Genomic DNA, 15,981 nt, shown 5'->3' on the forward strand with positions numbered 1-15,981 from the left:
AAAAACCTGTCGACCCAGAATTTTATACTTAGCAAAGATATATTTCAAAAATAAAAGCAAAATAAAGACTTTTGCAGACGTACAAAATCTAAAAGAATTCATCACCAGCAGACCTGCACTATAAGAAATATTAGTGAAGAAAGAAATGTTAAATGTTAAAGAAAGTCCTTCAGGCAGGATGAAAATAATATCAGGTAGAAATATAAAGTTACACAAAAGAATGAAGAACACAGAAAACAGAAACTGCAAGAGTACAGACACAGATGGGAAAAATAGACACTGGGGACCACTTCGAGCGGGAGAGTGGGAGGGAGTTTGTGGGCTGAAACACTACCTATAGGGAATTATGCTCACTACCTGGGTGATGGGATCATTTGTATATCAAACCTCAGCAACACATAATTTACCCATATGACAAATCTGGACAGGTACCCCCTGAACCTAAAACAAAAGGTGGGGAAAAAAAGAAACTACATGAGTTAAACATATAATTGATTTTATTATCTAAATCTGCTTAAAAGATAATTGACTCATTAAATAAAAATAACAATGTAGTCAGGAGTTCATAAACTAAATAGCAAAACAAAGAGTTATAGCTAACAAGCCAACAAAGAAGATAAAACAAAATTGTAAAAAATATTCAATTAATCCAAAAGAAGACATAAAGAGGGGAAAGGGAGCAAAGAATACATGGAACAGGTAGGAAACAAATCACGAGAAGATAAATTTAAATATAATCATGTCAATAATCACATTAAATGTAAATAGTCTAAATACGCTGATGAAAAAACACAAATTATTTTATTGGTTTAAAAAAAAAGTTAGCCCCCAACTATATATTGCCTGTAAGAAAAGCACTTTACATGCTACAATATGTATAAATCTCAAAACACCCATAATGAGTAAAAGAATCCAGATCAAAAAAGCACATATTGTATGATTCTATTTATATAAAATTCTAGAAAATGCAAATTAGTGTATAGTGACAGAAAGCAGATCAATAATTGCCTAGAAGTGGAGGTTGGGAGAAGAAGGTGGGAGGAATTATAAAAGAAAAAAGGTAAACTTTTTGGGTGATAACTATGTTCATTTTTCTTGATTGTGGTGATGGCTGCACAGGTATATTTGTATATTAAAATTACCAAGTTGTATATTTTGAATACACAGTTTATTATAATATAATTATACCTCAATAAAGCTGTTTAATTTTTTAATCTAATAATTGTCTGTACAGAATAATTTGATGAATCTACTTTTTTAACTTTAAATTTTATGAAATCAAAATACATATCAATTACTACAGATTAAAAATTTAGCATGCAAATCGGAATGTGTTTTAAGTGTAAAATACCAATTAATTTTGAAGGCTTTGTTTTTTTAAAAAAAGTAAAATATCTTATTAATATATTTTTAAGTTGACCATATGTTGAAATGATATTTTTTACATGTTGGGTTAAATAAAATATATAATTAATTTTACCTGTTTCTTTTTACTTTTTTAATGTGGCTCTTACAGATTTTAAAATTAAAGATGCAGCTCACAATACATTTTGATCGGACCATACTGCCCTAGAAAAAGGAAGATTCAATTGTAGTACTCAGGAAACATCATTATGTTCATATTTATGCCCAACAATGCTTAGCCATTCTATGATAGAATAATGGGCCCCAAAAGATATTCATATTTTAATCCCCAGAACCTGTAAATACATCATCTTATATGGCAAAAAAAAGATTTTGCAGATGTGATTAAATTATGAATCTTGAGATGAGAATACTTAGATTACCTGGGTGGTTCCAACATATTCACAAGATTTCTTATAAGGGAAAATGGAAAGCAGAAGGTCAGTATCAGAGAAGACAATATGATGACAGAATCAGAGAGAAGGAAATGTGACAACAGAAGTCGACCTTGGACTGATGCAGCTGTGAGCCAAGGAATGTGGCAATTTCTGGAAGCTGCAACAGGCAATGAACTGAATGTTCAGTAGAGCTTCCAGAAAGAACACAGCTCTACTAACACCTTGGTTTTAGCCCCATAAATCTCTTTTTGAATTTATGACCTCCAGAAGTGTAAGACAATAAATTTATTTTAAGTTACTAAATTTGTAGAAATTTGTTATAACACCAGTAAGAAACCAATGCAAACTTTAGGTAACTGGAAGTGGGGTGCTGCTGTAACAAATACCTAAAAATGTGGAAGAGGCTTTGGCATTGGGTAATAGGTAGAGCCTGGAAAATTTTTAAGGAGCTTGGTAGAAAAGGCCAGTTGCCTTCAACAGGGAGTTAAAAATAAATATAGACGTTAAAAGTGGTCCCAGCGAAGGCTTAAAAGGAAATGAGGGACGTATTATTGAATGAATACCCAAAGATGGAGGATCCTTGTTACATGATGCCAGAAAGCTTATCTGCATTTTGTCCTGTAGTTATGTGGAAAGTAAAATAAACTTGGATATTTAGGTGAGGAGATTTCCAAGCAAAGTGTTGAAGGTACAGTCTGATTTCTTCTTGCTGTTTATGGCAAAATGTGAGAGAATAGTGAGGGATTGAGAGAAGAGCTGTTAAGGAAAAAGGAGTCAGGACTTGATAATTCAGGGAGTTCTCAGCCTATCCAGATTGCAAAACACAATAAAAGGAGATACACTATCAGGAAAGCCTGCTCTAGAGCCAAGTTGTGGCCAAACAACTTTTTGATAGTGCCTTAGAAGGATCAAAAGATCAAAATATTCAATCACCTAGAGGCCTCTTTGTAGAGATCAGTATGTGAGTCACGGATTCTCTTCAGCCATCTCAGAAGTAGTCAGAAATAGAGACAGCATTATCTAGGACAGATCTGTGGATAAGCTGCTTGTCCAGTGGACAGGAGACCTTCAAGTTTCTTGAGAATATTATACCAACAGAAACGCTGCCAATTTGGACTGAAGAAGACTGAGAGAGGACACAGTGAAAGATGTCTGACAAACCCCCAAAACTTTACAGGCAGGAAACAAGCTGATAAAACTACTCAACTGCAAACAAATGCTATACTTCATGAAAAACGAACGACGTCTCAGAGGAATGAGCCACAAGCCAGAAGACAGAGCCAAAACCAAGGAGGATTATTTCTAAGACTTGACTCCAGTGGAGTTTGCACTGCTGAATTTCACAATTGTCTGGGACCAGTGACTCCTTTCTTCTTTCCATTTCCTTCCTTTGGAACAGAAATATCTATAACTGGTATCTTATGCCTGTCCTGCCATTGTATCTTGGAAGCAGATTACCTGTTTTCTAGTTTCATGGGACTGCAATAGAGAGAAATTTTTCCCCCAAAATGGATTATACCCACTGTCTCACCCATATCTGATTTACATTACTTAATGAGATGTAGAATTTTTCAGCTGAGATTAGGGGAGATTTCAATCTCTGAGTTGTTGCTATGATGGATTAAGACTTTTTGAGATACTGGGATGGGGTGAATGTATTTTGCATGTGGGACAGACATGAATCTTTGGGATCTAGAGGGCAGACTTTGTGGTAAACAAAATAATGGCTCCCCAAAAATGTCCAGGTGCTAATTGACAGAATCTATGATTATGTTACCTTACATGACAGAAGTGATTTGCAAATGTGATTAAGTTACTGATCTTGAGATGGGGGAGATTATCCTGAATTTTCTAGGTGAGCCGAATATAATCACAGGGGATATAAGAGAAAGGCCTTCTCAGTCAAAGTTCCATAAAGAAGTTACTCTTCCCTCCAAAGAAGCTGAAAATCCCTCCCAGTTGTTGTAGCTGGGCAGACATCACAGAGACGGTTGCCAAAACAGAGAATACACAGATTAGAGAGTAGAGTTCCAGCCCAGGGCACCTACACTGGTGGAATGAATAGTAGTGACTAAAGCAAGCAGTAAGCTTTTTACAAGGTACATAGCACAAAAGAAATTTTAATTCCATTCAAAATGTTTATTAATCACCTACTATGTTTCATGCACAATAGTTGGCCCTGAGGATCTAGGAGTATCTAGATCAGCAGGACTCCTGCCCTCTTGAAGCTTACAGAGCAGCCAGGTTTCCATAGCAACTTTGTTTATAAAGTGTCAGCAGCCTTGCTCAGATCAAGAAAGGTATGGACTCTCAACAGTGACTGGGCAGATCTCACACAATGCAAAAACAAAGTAATTCAGTCTAGTCTTTTAGCCATACCCAGCTTACATACTTCATCAATTCATTAATAAGGAGTAAGTGAAAATTAGTATGTCCATAGTCTTATTATATATCATTACATAATAACTGTAGATTTGCTATATATCATTAACAAGTCTTGTTATCTGCACTGTAAATATGTAAATCTCATTCTATTATGTTGGTTCAGCCATGCTAAAATAATCCTTTTGTTATCATCATAAAAGGCTGAGTTAAAAGAATGCTGCCAGACATTTTCGTAGAGCAATATCCAGGCTGCCTTACTATGGTATCTCGTCAGTTCATTTCCCTGTTTAAACCTCTACAAAGGCTCCACTTCTCTGAGAGTAAAGCACAAAGCTGTTAACTGGCCTATGGGCAAGGGTAATACTTAAAACAGGTAACAAAAAGCATATAGCATCCCACCTATGAAAATGGACACCAGCCATAAGTCATCAGTACACCCAAACCCACACATATCAGCAGAATATCAGCAGAATATCGGCTCTGCCAACAGAGTCCCATGTAACCTAGTCCCTGTCTACCCCTCCAGACATTCACCATCCTTCCACCACGTGAAAGTCTTTTTGTTGGCTTTTGCCTTACCTTTATATATACTATTTCCTCTATTCAGAATGCTCTGAGGACCCACTCCTTCCTATACAAGGCTTTCTATCCATTTTTTAAGTATCTGTTGACATATCACTTTGCTGATTTGAATATTTGTGTCCCACCAAAATTCATATTAAAACTTAATCTCCAGCACATTAGTATTAAGACGTGGGGCCTTTAGGCAGTGATTAAATTATGAGGTCTTTGCCCTCATGAATGGATTAGTGTCTTTAGAAAGGTAACTAGCTAGTTATTTTTCTGCCTTCCCATCCCTTCCACCATATGAGGACACAGCATTCCACAGGACACAGTAACAAGGCATCATCTTGGAAGCAGACAGAGCCAGCCCCCACTAGGTACCAAATCTGCTGATGCCTTATTCTTGGACTCCACAGCCTCCAAAATTGTGAGAAACACCACGCTTCTAAGAACCATACCATGTTTTCTCTATAAATGCTTGCTGAATGATGTAATGAATTGTGGTCCAGCTTATAGTGGGCAGAACTGAGTAAGCTCTACCCCAAGGAGAATGCAGCCATAAGTTTTTCTCTGTCCTTATGGCCTATCCACTGGATGAAAGATGTAAATATAGGTATAGGTATAAGTACAGGCAAAGATATTGATAACAGCTAGAGAAATATCCTGTAACAATAATATGGCTGGTCAATGGCTTTCAAGTATTTTATGAATTCATCCCACTTTAGATCCTCACCAAAATCAAGGAAATATTTCACTGCCAAACCAAATACTTCACCACCATGATCTCTAATGCCTCCCTCCTGCCCTCAGAATAATACCCCCTGCATATCTAAACACTCAGGACAGCAACACAAGAGAAATAGCAAAGGCGATCTCCAGACAAACACACAACAAATGAGCACTCCCCATACAGACCGTCCTCCCCAACCTCTGCCACCATGCAAGAAAGGAGGTGCCTTTACCTTGAAATAAAAATGCTTTGCTGGCATTGTGCATTCCAGACACCTGAGCAACTCCAAGGGTGGTGTTCACAAGGTCAAGCTCGGTGATGATATCCATCTGAAGGTCAGGGTCCATCCCAAAGCCCACCACTGGAAAGGAACAGAGTTGTTTGGGCTTAAAACGCTGACTGTTAGTAGCATTATCGAGTAGAGGTTACAGAGTCAGGGAGTGGCAGGGAATACAAGGAAGCCAATGATGAGTGCTTGGAGAGTCTTTGTCTATGGAGGGAAAAGAAAAGCAAATCTTTGCTCCCTTACCCCGCTAATACTGTAGTTTCTTTGTTCCTTCCCCCAACCCCACCCCCAATTATAGATTGATAATTTCTTATCCAAAACTCCTGGGGTTAAATATAGTTCAGAATTCAGAAGGTGCCATATGTTAGAAAGGTAATATGGCCTATATACTACATTTTATGTAACATTTTTAGCAAAGTCTAACTCAGAACCCCATAATCAAATACAACATATCTGAAGCAAAAAGTATGACATATTTCTCTAATTGGCATAAATAAAGATGATAAATTGGTTGATATCAGTTTAGATCAAGTCTTGCCATGAAATGAGTTCAACTCAGGATAGGTTTTGCTTTCAGGTGAGTTATGAAGAAACTGGGTTTCCAAGCTTTATAGAGGTAGTGACTGCGGATACAAGATTGTGGCCCTGATCTACCTGCCTCAGAGACAGATGCAGTAGCAAAATCTGACCCACCACCACCAGTAAACACCTCCACAAAGTGTTCCTTAATTAATCAGGCACAATCACCTGTGCTAAGAAGGAAAAAAGTGGAAAAGGACCCTGTCCCTGTTGAAGAAGGGTGGCAGAGGGACTGGCCAGGAAGGAGAATCCCTGGAATAATGGATATATATTTCCATCCAAGGGGATTCCTGGATGGAAAGCCAGATACCCTGATAACTCTTTTTAGAGAATCTTAATGCAGAGAAATACAGCCCTGAGCCTCCTCTTCCCTTGTCTGAGAAAGACAAATCCCTAAAGATGCCTCTCACCCAGGGGTGCTCTGAGCAATGATTCATTCATGATTGCAAAGTGATTTCCAACTATATGTATTAGTAAGGCTAGTGATCACTCTAAGGGGCTGTGTTTAAGCTATTCATAAAGGCTATGTCTATCTACACTTATCATCTCAATAGTGCAATTTTGACTATGCTGTTGGAAATGTTTTAATCAGCAACAGCTGTCAACTCTCATCTGATGGTAATGCAGTCACTGAGACAAGATTTGGAGGGCTTGCACCCACTGCGTGCATGTTCACTGGGACATCATAAGCTGTCACCACCTCACCTGTCCTCCCACCTTAACCCCTGGTCATACAGCCTTGGAGAAGGAAATCTACTCTTTCCTTACTCTTTTCCTGTTAGGAAACAGGACCTGCTAGGCTTCTGTCAACAGACGGTTGGTCAGAAAGGCCTCTTTAGAGCTGAAACCGGTTATTGCCAAGGCAGACAAAGTGTCTATAAATGCTTTCTCAGTTTCTATCAGACTTCCCCTTGTCCCCTGAATTGAAGATTTAAGTTTTCCCCTTCCAGTTGACCCAAAGATGTCTTCCTTCCATTCACTCTGCATTCATTCATTTCATAATTTTTTCAACAGGTATTACTGAGTGCTTACTATATAGCACACACATTGCTAGGCACTGGTGATGTGCTCATGGAGCTCGCATTCCTGTGGGTTAGGTGGGCGGAGGGCAAAAAATAAACAAATGAATAAGATAATCTGAGATGGCAATAAATGCCATGAAGAAAATAGAGTAATGGGATAGAAAGCAACTTGGATGGGGTTTCTACTTTAGAAAGGGGGGTTGAAAAGGTTCTTTTGAGCTGAAACTTGAATGACTAGAAAAGGCAAGATGGGAGGAAGCTTTCCACATGCAGAGAAGGGTGCATGCAAACGGGGAACAAATTGGGAGTGTCCTAAGAACAGCAAAAAGGCCAGCATGGCTGAAACTGAATGGGCCAGGGGTAGAGAAATAGAAAATGAGGCCAACCAGGCACAGTGGCTCACACCTGTAATTCTAACACTTTGGGAGGCTGAGGCAGGAGGATTGTTTGAGCTCAGGAGTTTGAGGCCAGCCTGGGCAACATAGGGAGACCATGTCTCTACAAAAAGATCAAAAAATTAGCCGGGCGTGGTGGCGTACACCTATGGTCCCAGCTACTTAGGAGGATCGCCTGCACCCAGGAAGCAGATCCTGCAGCACCACTGCACTCCAGCCTGGGTGCCAGAGTGAAACTCTGTATCAAAAAAAAAAAAAAAAGAAAGAAAGAAAAGAGAAGAAAAGAAAAAGAAGAGAGGCCAAAGAGGGAGAGAGAGAAGGGACAGATCATATAAGCCCTGTGACCCAAAAGGAGCTTGGATGTTATTCTAATTCTGAGATATAATTGGAGGGTTCTAAGGTTTATGTTTAAGGGCAGAAATTAAATTTCAGGGGACCTCCAAGTTGGTGTTTCTCTGGCCAGGAATTTGGAAAGTGGTCTGGGGAATGTGCCCTTCACCAGACGCAAGAAGAAGGAAGCACCCCTGTTGCCCAAGTGCCTTTCACAGGCCTGGAAAGATGGCAGGCAGGCTCTGAACTTAAGACCTGATTAATTATCTGATGAATTGGTGCATGATCAATACTTTTGATGCAATGACCTCTGAGCAATATGCATATCTGGGGATAATATGAGATGACGGATGACATGCAAGCCAAGGAAACTTTCTAAAAGGACAGTGGTTGACTGAATATTGGCCTCAAATCTTTACCCCTCTCATATCCACAGCCTTTACTGTGTGGCTTTGCAGTTCCTTCCACTACAATGGGAGTAAACCTCCCCATCTCTTGACTTTGAGGCCAGCCATGTAACTTGTTTTGGCCACTGGGATGTTAGTAACATTATGCAGGCAGAGGCTTGAATATGCTTGTGCAGTGAGGTTTGTTCTCATCTACTTCCACATCATGATAAGAACATGTCCCTGCTGGTCCACTGATCCAAGGAGACCTAGACGTGTGGAGCAGGCAGCCTACCTGAGTTTGAAACCAAGCCCAGCCAAATGCAGCCTAGATAAGCCAACCCCAAACACAATTTACAGATGTGTGAACCAAAATCAATGGTTTGCTTCAAGCCACTGAGTTTGGGGTTATTTGTTATACAAAATTATTATGACAATATTGACCGATGCAGGGACTAAAGGCCTTCTACAATGGCATCCTTAAGATGCTCAAATCTCCCAGACTAAGAGCCCTGCAATTAATTGGGCAAGCCTCCAAACACCCGAACAAACTCTGTAGAACTAGCAGAACACCCCAATGGTGTCGTTGAATCCCCACCCCCAAATGAGAACACAGTGCCCTCAATCCAGAAAGTACTGTGGAAACAACACTAAACTGAGAGCCAGTTTCAGTCCAGTCTCTTCCCTCTACTAACTCTGTGCCCTTAAAAAAAGCATTCATTTATCAAGCCTCAGTTTCCTCATCCATAAAATAGAAATATTAATACCTGCCTCCCTGAAGGGATTGCTGAAGCAGAGACTTCAGAACTCTAGTACTCCATATCAGCGATAACACGGGTGGCTTCATATCTTCTGCTATAGGAAATTTCATGTTTTGGGTTACCATGTATAAAAAGATACTGGTACCTGTTACACCAGACTCACGAGGTCTCAGGGGAAACTATATTCACACTTCAACAGCTCAATCTGGCACATAGGTGGTGCCCAACTGGGAGTTGTTTCATCTGTCTTTAATAAGATCAGTTCTCCAGACCACTCCAGCTCCCTGGTCCTCAACTCCACTGGAATCATACAAAAGGTACAGATGGCCCCTTTCCTCCCAGCCCCTCTCCATGCCCAATTGACCTAGAAGGGCCTCTCACCCTGGGTTTGCTTGTGAAATCCATATATGAAATCTATATTCGCTCTCCAACTCCCTGCCCACAACTCAAAAGAGAAGGAGCTTCTCTGGCTTTAAGATAAGTGTATTGCTTTTCATTATGAAAACACCTCATAAAATCAGAGCCAAAAAAGAGAAATCAATTAGCCTTCTGGATAGTTTTCTTCTCTCCCTTTAATTGGTCCACACCAGGATGAAAATGCCTCCTGCCCATAGCAGGATGTGTAAAGGATAGCACTTTGCATACTGCCTAGGGAATCAGAAAACCTATTAATAAGGCAGCATTTACATGGGCTCTCTTGAACCTTATGTAGTGTGACTGTGGTCTCATAAAAAAAAAAAAATTTAATGTTTCTGCTTCTTGTCCAAGCATGGAGCTCCTGCCCTTTCCTAGGAAACTCTATTAAAGTTCTCTACTTTGGACATAACGGCTCTACAAATGGCTGAAGTTGGGAATTACAATTAAGCAAGATAAAAAGCTCCTGGGGAAGAAATATTTTAAAAACCTGGAAGGCAGCATGTCAATGTCACAGAGGCACTTGAGGCCTGACTAGGATTCAGAACTTCCACCCTAACAAAGATACCTGCTGCTGCTGCTGCTGCTGCTGCTGCTATTGGCTGCTCCTCACCCCCACCCAGGGAATGCTCGGGCCCACAGCCCACTCAGTTCACCTTTGGGGTCCCAGACATAGGCTTTCCAGCAAATCCTCCTGGGTCTAGCTGACTTTAAATTTACTCCTGCTCATTGTCCATGGTGAAAGCTGTTTTCCTCTGGACCATGCAGACTAAAATAATGCTAGAATGATGATCCAAGAGCTCATTTAACCACAGAATTTCACAACCACTTAATCAGGTTTGGGCCCCTGGGCACCTACAAAGGTCCTTAATACCCCAAAAGCAATTTTCTTGAAGAATATGCTCTATGCCTGTTCCAAGCTGGCCAGTATTTTCCATGATCCCCGGAGGCTGGGGGCTCGTGTTCACAGTTCCATTATTCAATTCATAATTAATGATCCACCTGAGAGTTCCTTCCAAAAAGAAAATCTCTTGGCCAGGCACAGTGGCTCACACCTGTAATCTCAGCACTTTGGGAAGTCGAGGCAGGCAGATCACCTGAGGTCAGGAGTTCAAGACCAGCCTGACCAACATGGAGAAACTCCATCTCTACTAAAAATACAAAATTAGCCAGGCGTGGTGGTGCATGCCTGTAATCCCAGCTACTCGGGGGGCTGAGGCAGGAGAATCACTTAAACCCAGGAGGCGGAGGTTGTGGTGAGCCGAGATCATGTCCTTGCACTCCAGCCTGGGCAACAAGAGCAAAATTCCATCTCAAAAAAAAAAAAAAATCTCTCCTTTCCAGCAGGTGGCAGCAAAAGACATTCACTTAGTCAGTAGGGGCTTTGCAGGTGTAGGTACTCCCTTCACCCTCTACCGTGGTGACCAAAACAAACTGGAAAGCAATGTGGGAATAATTATTGAGTTTTCAATTATTCACACTGTCAAAACATTGGCGAAAACTCATAGTGTGTTATTACTGCTGTTATTGTAGCTTTCTAAATTTTCATTATTAGTGATGTACCTGAACATCTCTGAATGATTTCTCAACCAGAAATAACAAGAACTGGAGAATGGCACCTCCCATCTTGACTCCACTTTGCACTCTAAAACAAGTTCTCTGAACAAGGCAGATTTAAGCAGCTCCTCATGACACCTATCATTAGATCTTTTCATATGCAACTGTGTCTGCACTGCAGTCTTGCTTTAATTAAAATGTGCCTGATATCATCTACACAGTTCCATTAAATGCCGGTGATATCTGAGCAGCTCACTAAGTGAACCACATGTTTATTTCATCTAGGACTGTTAACAGCCCAGACAACAATTGTCCCACTTGACAAAGAAACTTTCAACGCAGCTGTTTGGATGCTGATAAACTAATCACAAGCCAGCCTTTGTTACCTAAGAAGAGGGTGGATGGATGATGTGGAAATGGTGATTCCTGCACAGAATCAGAGGGCTGCCTCCAGAAAGCTACTGCTTATACCCTCTCTAGCTACAAGATATTTTAAGTGTACAAATGGAGAGGTAATTCCCCCCGTCTCTCTGATTCTTCTGATAATGTGTGTAGAAGAAATATGTGGCCTCTAGTGTTCAAATAGTGCCAAGTGACATTGAGAACCCAAGCTCCCTAGGCAACAGCCACAACCAGTGGGTCAGATCCTTCTATGCTTCCCTGCCTTTGCTCAATCTGCTCCCTCTGCCAAGAATGCCTTCCCACTTTGTCCACCTGGAAAACTCCCTAGAAAGCCTTGAAGGCACAACTCTCAAATCCCTGACCACCACTCCTCCCTAGAATTAATTCAAACTGTCCGTCCTCCACATTTCCTTAATACAAACTTATACTCCTACCTCTCCACCACCCCCCATCAATCTGTAAAATTAAAATGCCTGCCAGTTTCTATCTAGATTCCCAGCTAAGCTGTAAGTTCCTAGAAGTCAAGGACTAAGTCATTTCCTCTTTGCATAAGAAATCCTGGCACCCAGCAAGACATCGTTTGTTGAATGAATAAATACATGAATGAATCTTCCCCTACAACGAAATTTTTACAAGATTTAAAGGGGATTGGAAGTGGAAAGAGGGAAAATACCTGTTCTTAAAGATCCCCTCCACAAGCAATGAACCCTGAAACACGTTCCATTCCTTGATAAGGGTACTTTGGCGACTTTTCAAAGGAGTAATGAGAACAAACGATTTAGGCATATTCTGTAGTGATGTGCACTTAGGGATGTGAACTCACTAACCGGTTGCCCTCTCCCTATCTAGCTTCTTCCTGTCTGCGGTTCCTCTGTAAGATGTCCACGAGCACCAGACTCTCGCGCTCAGAGCCTGTAGCCCACGCTCTGCACTAGTCTTGCCTGTCCTGGGGTGCGCGCACTCCTTCAGCGTGTTCTGGTTTTAAAAGACTAACCCATCCGGATGGGCCTGAACTCAAGAAGCAACTATTCTAAGCTAGACTGAGCCTTGGCGTCTTTGCAGCCTGGGAAGCTCGGATAGAGGTAAGGAACGGAATGGGAGGTTTCTTTTGTCCCCGGAGAAATCCATACTCAACATTCTTAACCAGACGAAAGCCGCTACCTGCTCAGTCCTGGGGAAGCGGGAAGGGCCCTCTGAAAGCTCCTAGACGCTAGCTCTTCTAGCGGGCTAACTGCCAAAGAGGGGCGCCTGGGCGCAAGCGGAGGGAACTTTTGAGCCAACCAAGGGCAGACGCCCCTTCTTAGCCCTCTCCAGATGAACTTGCTCTTTGGCCTAGAGAGAAGGCCACGCCTCTAGAGAAGGAAATAAGGATGGTAAAGGGGGGAGAATAAAGAGAAAGGGAATGACCACACAGATTCTGGGGTGCAAAGTCGGCAGCGCGTACGGAGGATGGCTGGGTAGGATTGCAAACCTCCGACACTCCCCTCAGTTGACAGGCCCTATTTTTGTCAATTTCCTACATCTCACCCCACCTCACCTCACCCAAGTCTCCCCGCATCTACTACTAGCTCTTTGAAGAAGGCGGCTGCAAGCCAGTCTCCGAACCCCAGGGGACTTTTGGGCAAGGGAGCCGGTGGAAGCAGAAGGAAGAAGATGCGCTGAGAGTCCTCACAACTGCGTCTCCGGAGGCAGAACGAAGTGGGGACTTCAGACAATCACGCGTCATCCTTGCTCCCCCTCCCCACCCCGAACCCTGCGATTATGGCAAGAGAAAACTGGTTTGAGCTTGAGAAAATTTCCCCAGATTGTCTCCACTGCTCTATTTCCCTCAGATAATTGTTCGCCCAGCCCTTGGGAGCAAAGACGGGCGGAGGAGAATACTCTTGGAGTTCTCCTAGGTAGTCACGGAAGGACAGGAGGAGGTCGCGGGATCCCAGGGTTCTCCCGCAGCTCTCTCCCCTCGCCGCACCGCGCCCTCCCGGGCCCCGGCCGCGCCCGCCAGCCGGAAGCGCTCCCTCTGCGGGTGCGACTCCCGCAGCTACCCCTTCCCAGCCTGGCGGGGATCGGCGAGAGTGGTTTCCACAGCACCTTTCAAGTTCGGGAACACGGGGACCTTTCAAGTTCGGGAACACGGGGCACGCGGGCCCGCCCTGCTGCGGGTTTCGACTCCCTGGGACCGAAAGCTGGTTACTAGCAGCAAGAGGGTGCGCCCGCTCGGCCGCGCCCCTCACTCCTGCGCCCCTGAGGCCGGGTCCCCTGAGAAAGGGCACTCAACGGGGATATCTTCAAGCCCTTGAGTCCCTTCTTTCACCCTGTCACTCCGAGCAGGGCAAAGAGATCCCAGGAACCGATCCACGCTACCGCCGTTCCCCAGACCAGCGCAAAGCTCGGCTCCAGGTCTCCCCACGCCGCCGCAGGCTGTGGGCACCCCCATTTCCCGGATCCCTCTAACCGCCACAGTCATGCTTACCTGTCCTGGCAGTGCACACACAGAACCACACAACTAAAATCACATCCATCGGCATCGCTCCCGAGGGTCCCCGCCTAGCAGGGCGCACCGAAGCTAGGTGGAAACAAATGAGCCTGGATCCTGAGGCGCGCCTGGCTTGGAGCCGCCAAACTTGCTAGCGGGCGGCGGGGGAGGTGGCTCGGCAGCGCCGGGTGCTGCGCTGGGATATGCGCCCGGGAAGGCAGCCCCGGCCGCCCCGCCCCCAGCCCGCCCCCCACCGCGGGCGGCGGCGGCGGCGGCGTGGGGCTCGGGGCCCGGCCCCCGCTGCGGCTGCGTTCGCCTGGGAGCCCGGGCAGGATCGCGGGGCTTGGCTACTGTGGCTTGTTGCGCTCCTCACTGGGGGCCGATTCCGTTCGCCTCCTTCGCCCGCAGAACTGCGAGGATATGGACTGCAGGCGCCGCAGCCGCTACCACCCGGAGCACCGAAGTCGGAGTCCCAGGACCCGCGGCCGAAACGAGAGAGCGGGAGGCGCACGGCGCTCCCACGGCTTCACGCGCTCCAGCCCCTCCGAGCCGCAGTCGCCAATGTTGCCCTCTCTGCTTCCGCACCGCGGTGGGGACTGCCGAAGTTGCCACAGTTCATCCCTGCCGAGTCGAAAAGCCGCCGAGCCCTCGCGGGTGGGTATTTTTCCTCGGGGGAACGCAGACCGAGGCGGCGCCACCAAGCGCGCACGGACCCCCTCGGAAAACAATTACTCGGAATTCGCTCTGTCAACTGGGTGGGGAGGGACCTGAGGGGGATGATGGCTGAGTCCCTGCTCACCGCCTGTACCTTCTGTTGGTGAACCCCTATGACTGAGTACTCTCTTTGTGGGTGCAGGAAGAGGGCGCTGAGGTGAGGGTGCAGAAATGGGGTCCTCGAGACGGAGCGAGCTGTGGTTGGGGTTTGGGAAGTCTATTTGCAAACCTTCTCATTCTGCAGGGCAGATGCTGCCACATAGGGGTAATTCCTAACCATCATTTTTTTTTCTTGCGTGATTTTCTTAATGGTATTATCAAAAGCCCACTCTTCTTTCATAGTCACATTTTGGCTCCATTTGCAATTCCTCCGGGACCTCCACCTTCTTTTCCCTCCGCCACCACCACAACATTCTCTGGAGAGAAAAGCTAGGCTGGGCTTTGTTTTCTACTTGCCGGCAAGAAGAGAATGGGTCCTCTCCCCTCTATGCGACCCTTTCAGGACCTGACCTTCCCTATGAAGATCCTCCAAATTTGAGACTTCTGTCCCACTTCCTATTTGTCCTACTAACACCTAGGAATGTTATTTATAACTGGATATGTAAAGTCATGAAATCTGAAATGACAGCCTCTGATTTATACCAAATGAACTCCACCTAGCTTGCTCAGTCTTCCCACTCTCTCTGAACCCCCCCCTCCCCCTCACCACCAGTACCCCTTTGAATATTCACAACAGGGATCCCAGAGGAGTCCAAGGAAACCTCAGAACAGCCGTCCCTCATTTCCTGGAAACCAATTCCAACGTTCCAGAATCCTCTTCACTAATAAGAACGTGCCCTTCTCACTTCTTGCACCCACTTTCACTTCCTATATCCTTAACCCCTACACAACTTTGACCCCAGGAGCCCCAGTGAAGTTCACCAAATTAGCGCAGCTTATTAAGAGACAAGGCTTTACTAGCATGCTCTTCTGGTCTCTGCCCTATTTTTCTGGATATTTCTGTGTGCAAGCCACTGTCCCATTTGGCCCTTTATGTTGTGGTCCTTTGGCAGATGAAAAAGAAAGTGAACAAGCAGGTAAATTCCAGCTCAAGAAGTCTACTGCGCAATCCAGAAGTTGAGCTGAATGATTAAGAGGTAAACTGATGTCAGCTGACTCCAACTCAGATTCGGCTAAGGCCC

General features: G+C 44.3%; 1 protein-coding gene across 1 annotated transcript in view; it reads right to left on the reverse strand.

Moving 5' to 3' along the window:
* Nucleotides 1–14,267, reverse strand: part of LOC129008626 (protein kinase C-binding protein NELL1-like) — a 462,105-nt gene extending 447,838 nt beyond the window's left edge. The window contains exons 1-2 of the mRNA XM_054441007.2: nucleotides 14,084–14,267; nucleotides 5,714–5,842 (exon numbers count right to left, since the gene is read on the reverse strand). Coding sequence (XP_054296982.2) covers nucleotides 5,714–5,842; nucleotides 14,084–14,138 — 184 coding nt within the window. The 5' untranslated portion in view covers nucleotides 14,139–14,267. The remainder of the gene's footprint in view (nucleotides 1–5,713; nucleotides 5,843–14,083) is intronic.
* Between the last annotated feature and the right edge of the window lie 1,714 nt (nucleotides 14,268–15,981).

Source organism: Pongo pygmaeus, chromosome 9 (genome assembly GCF_028885625.2).
Source record: "Pongo pygmaeus isolate AG05252 chromosome 9, NHGRI_mPonPyg2-v2.0_pri, whole genome shotgun sequence".
NCBI lineage: Eukaryota > Metazoa > Chordata > Mammalia > Primates > Hominidae > Pongo > Pongo pygmaeus.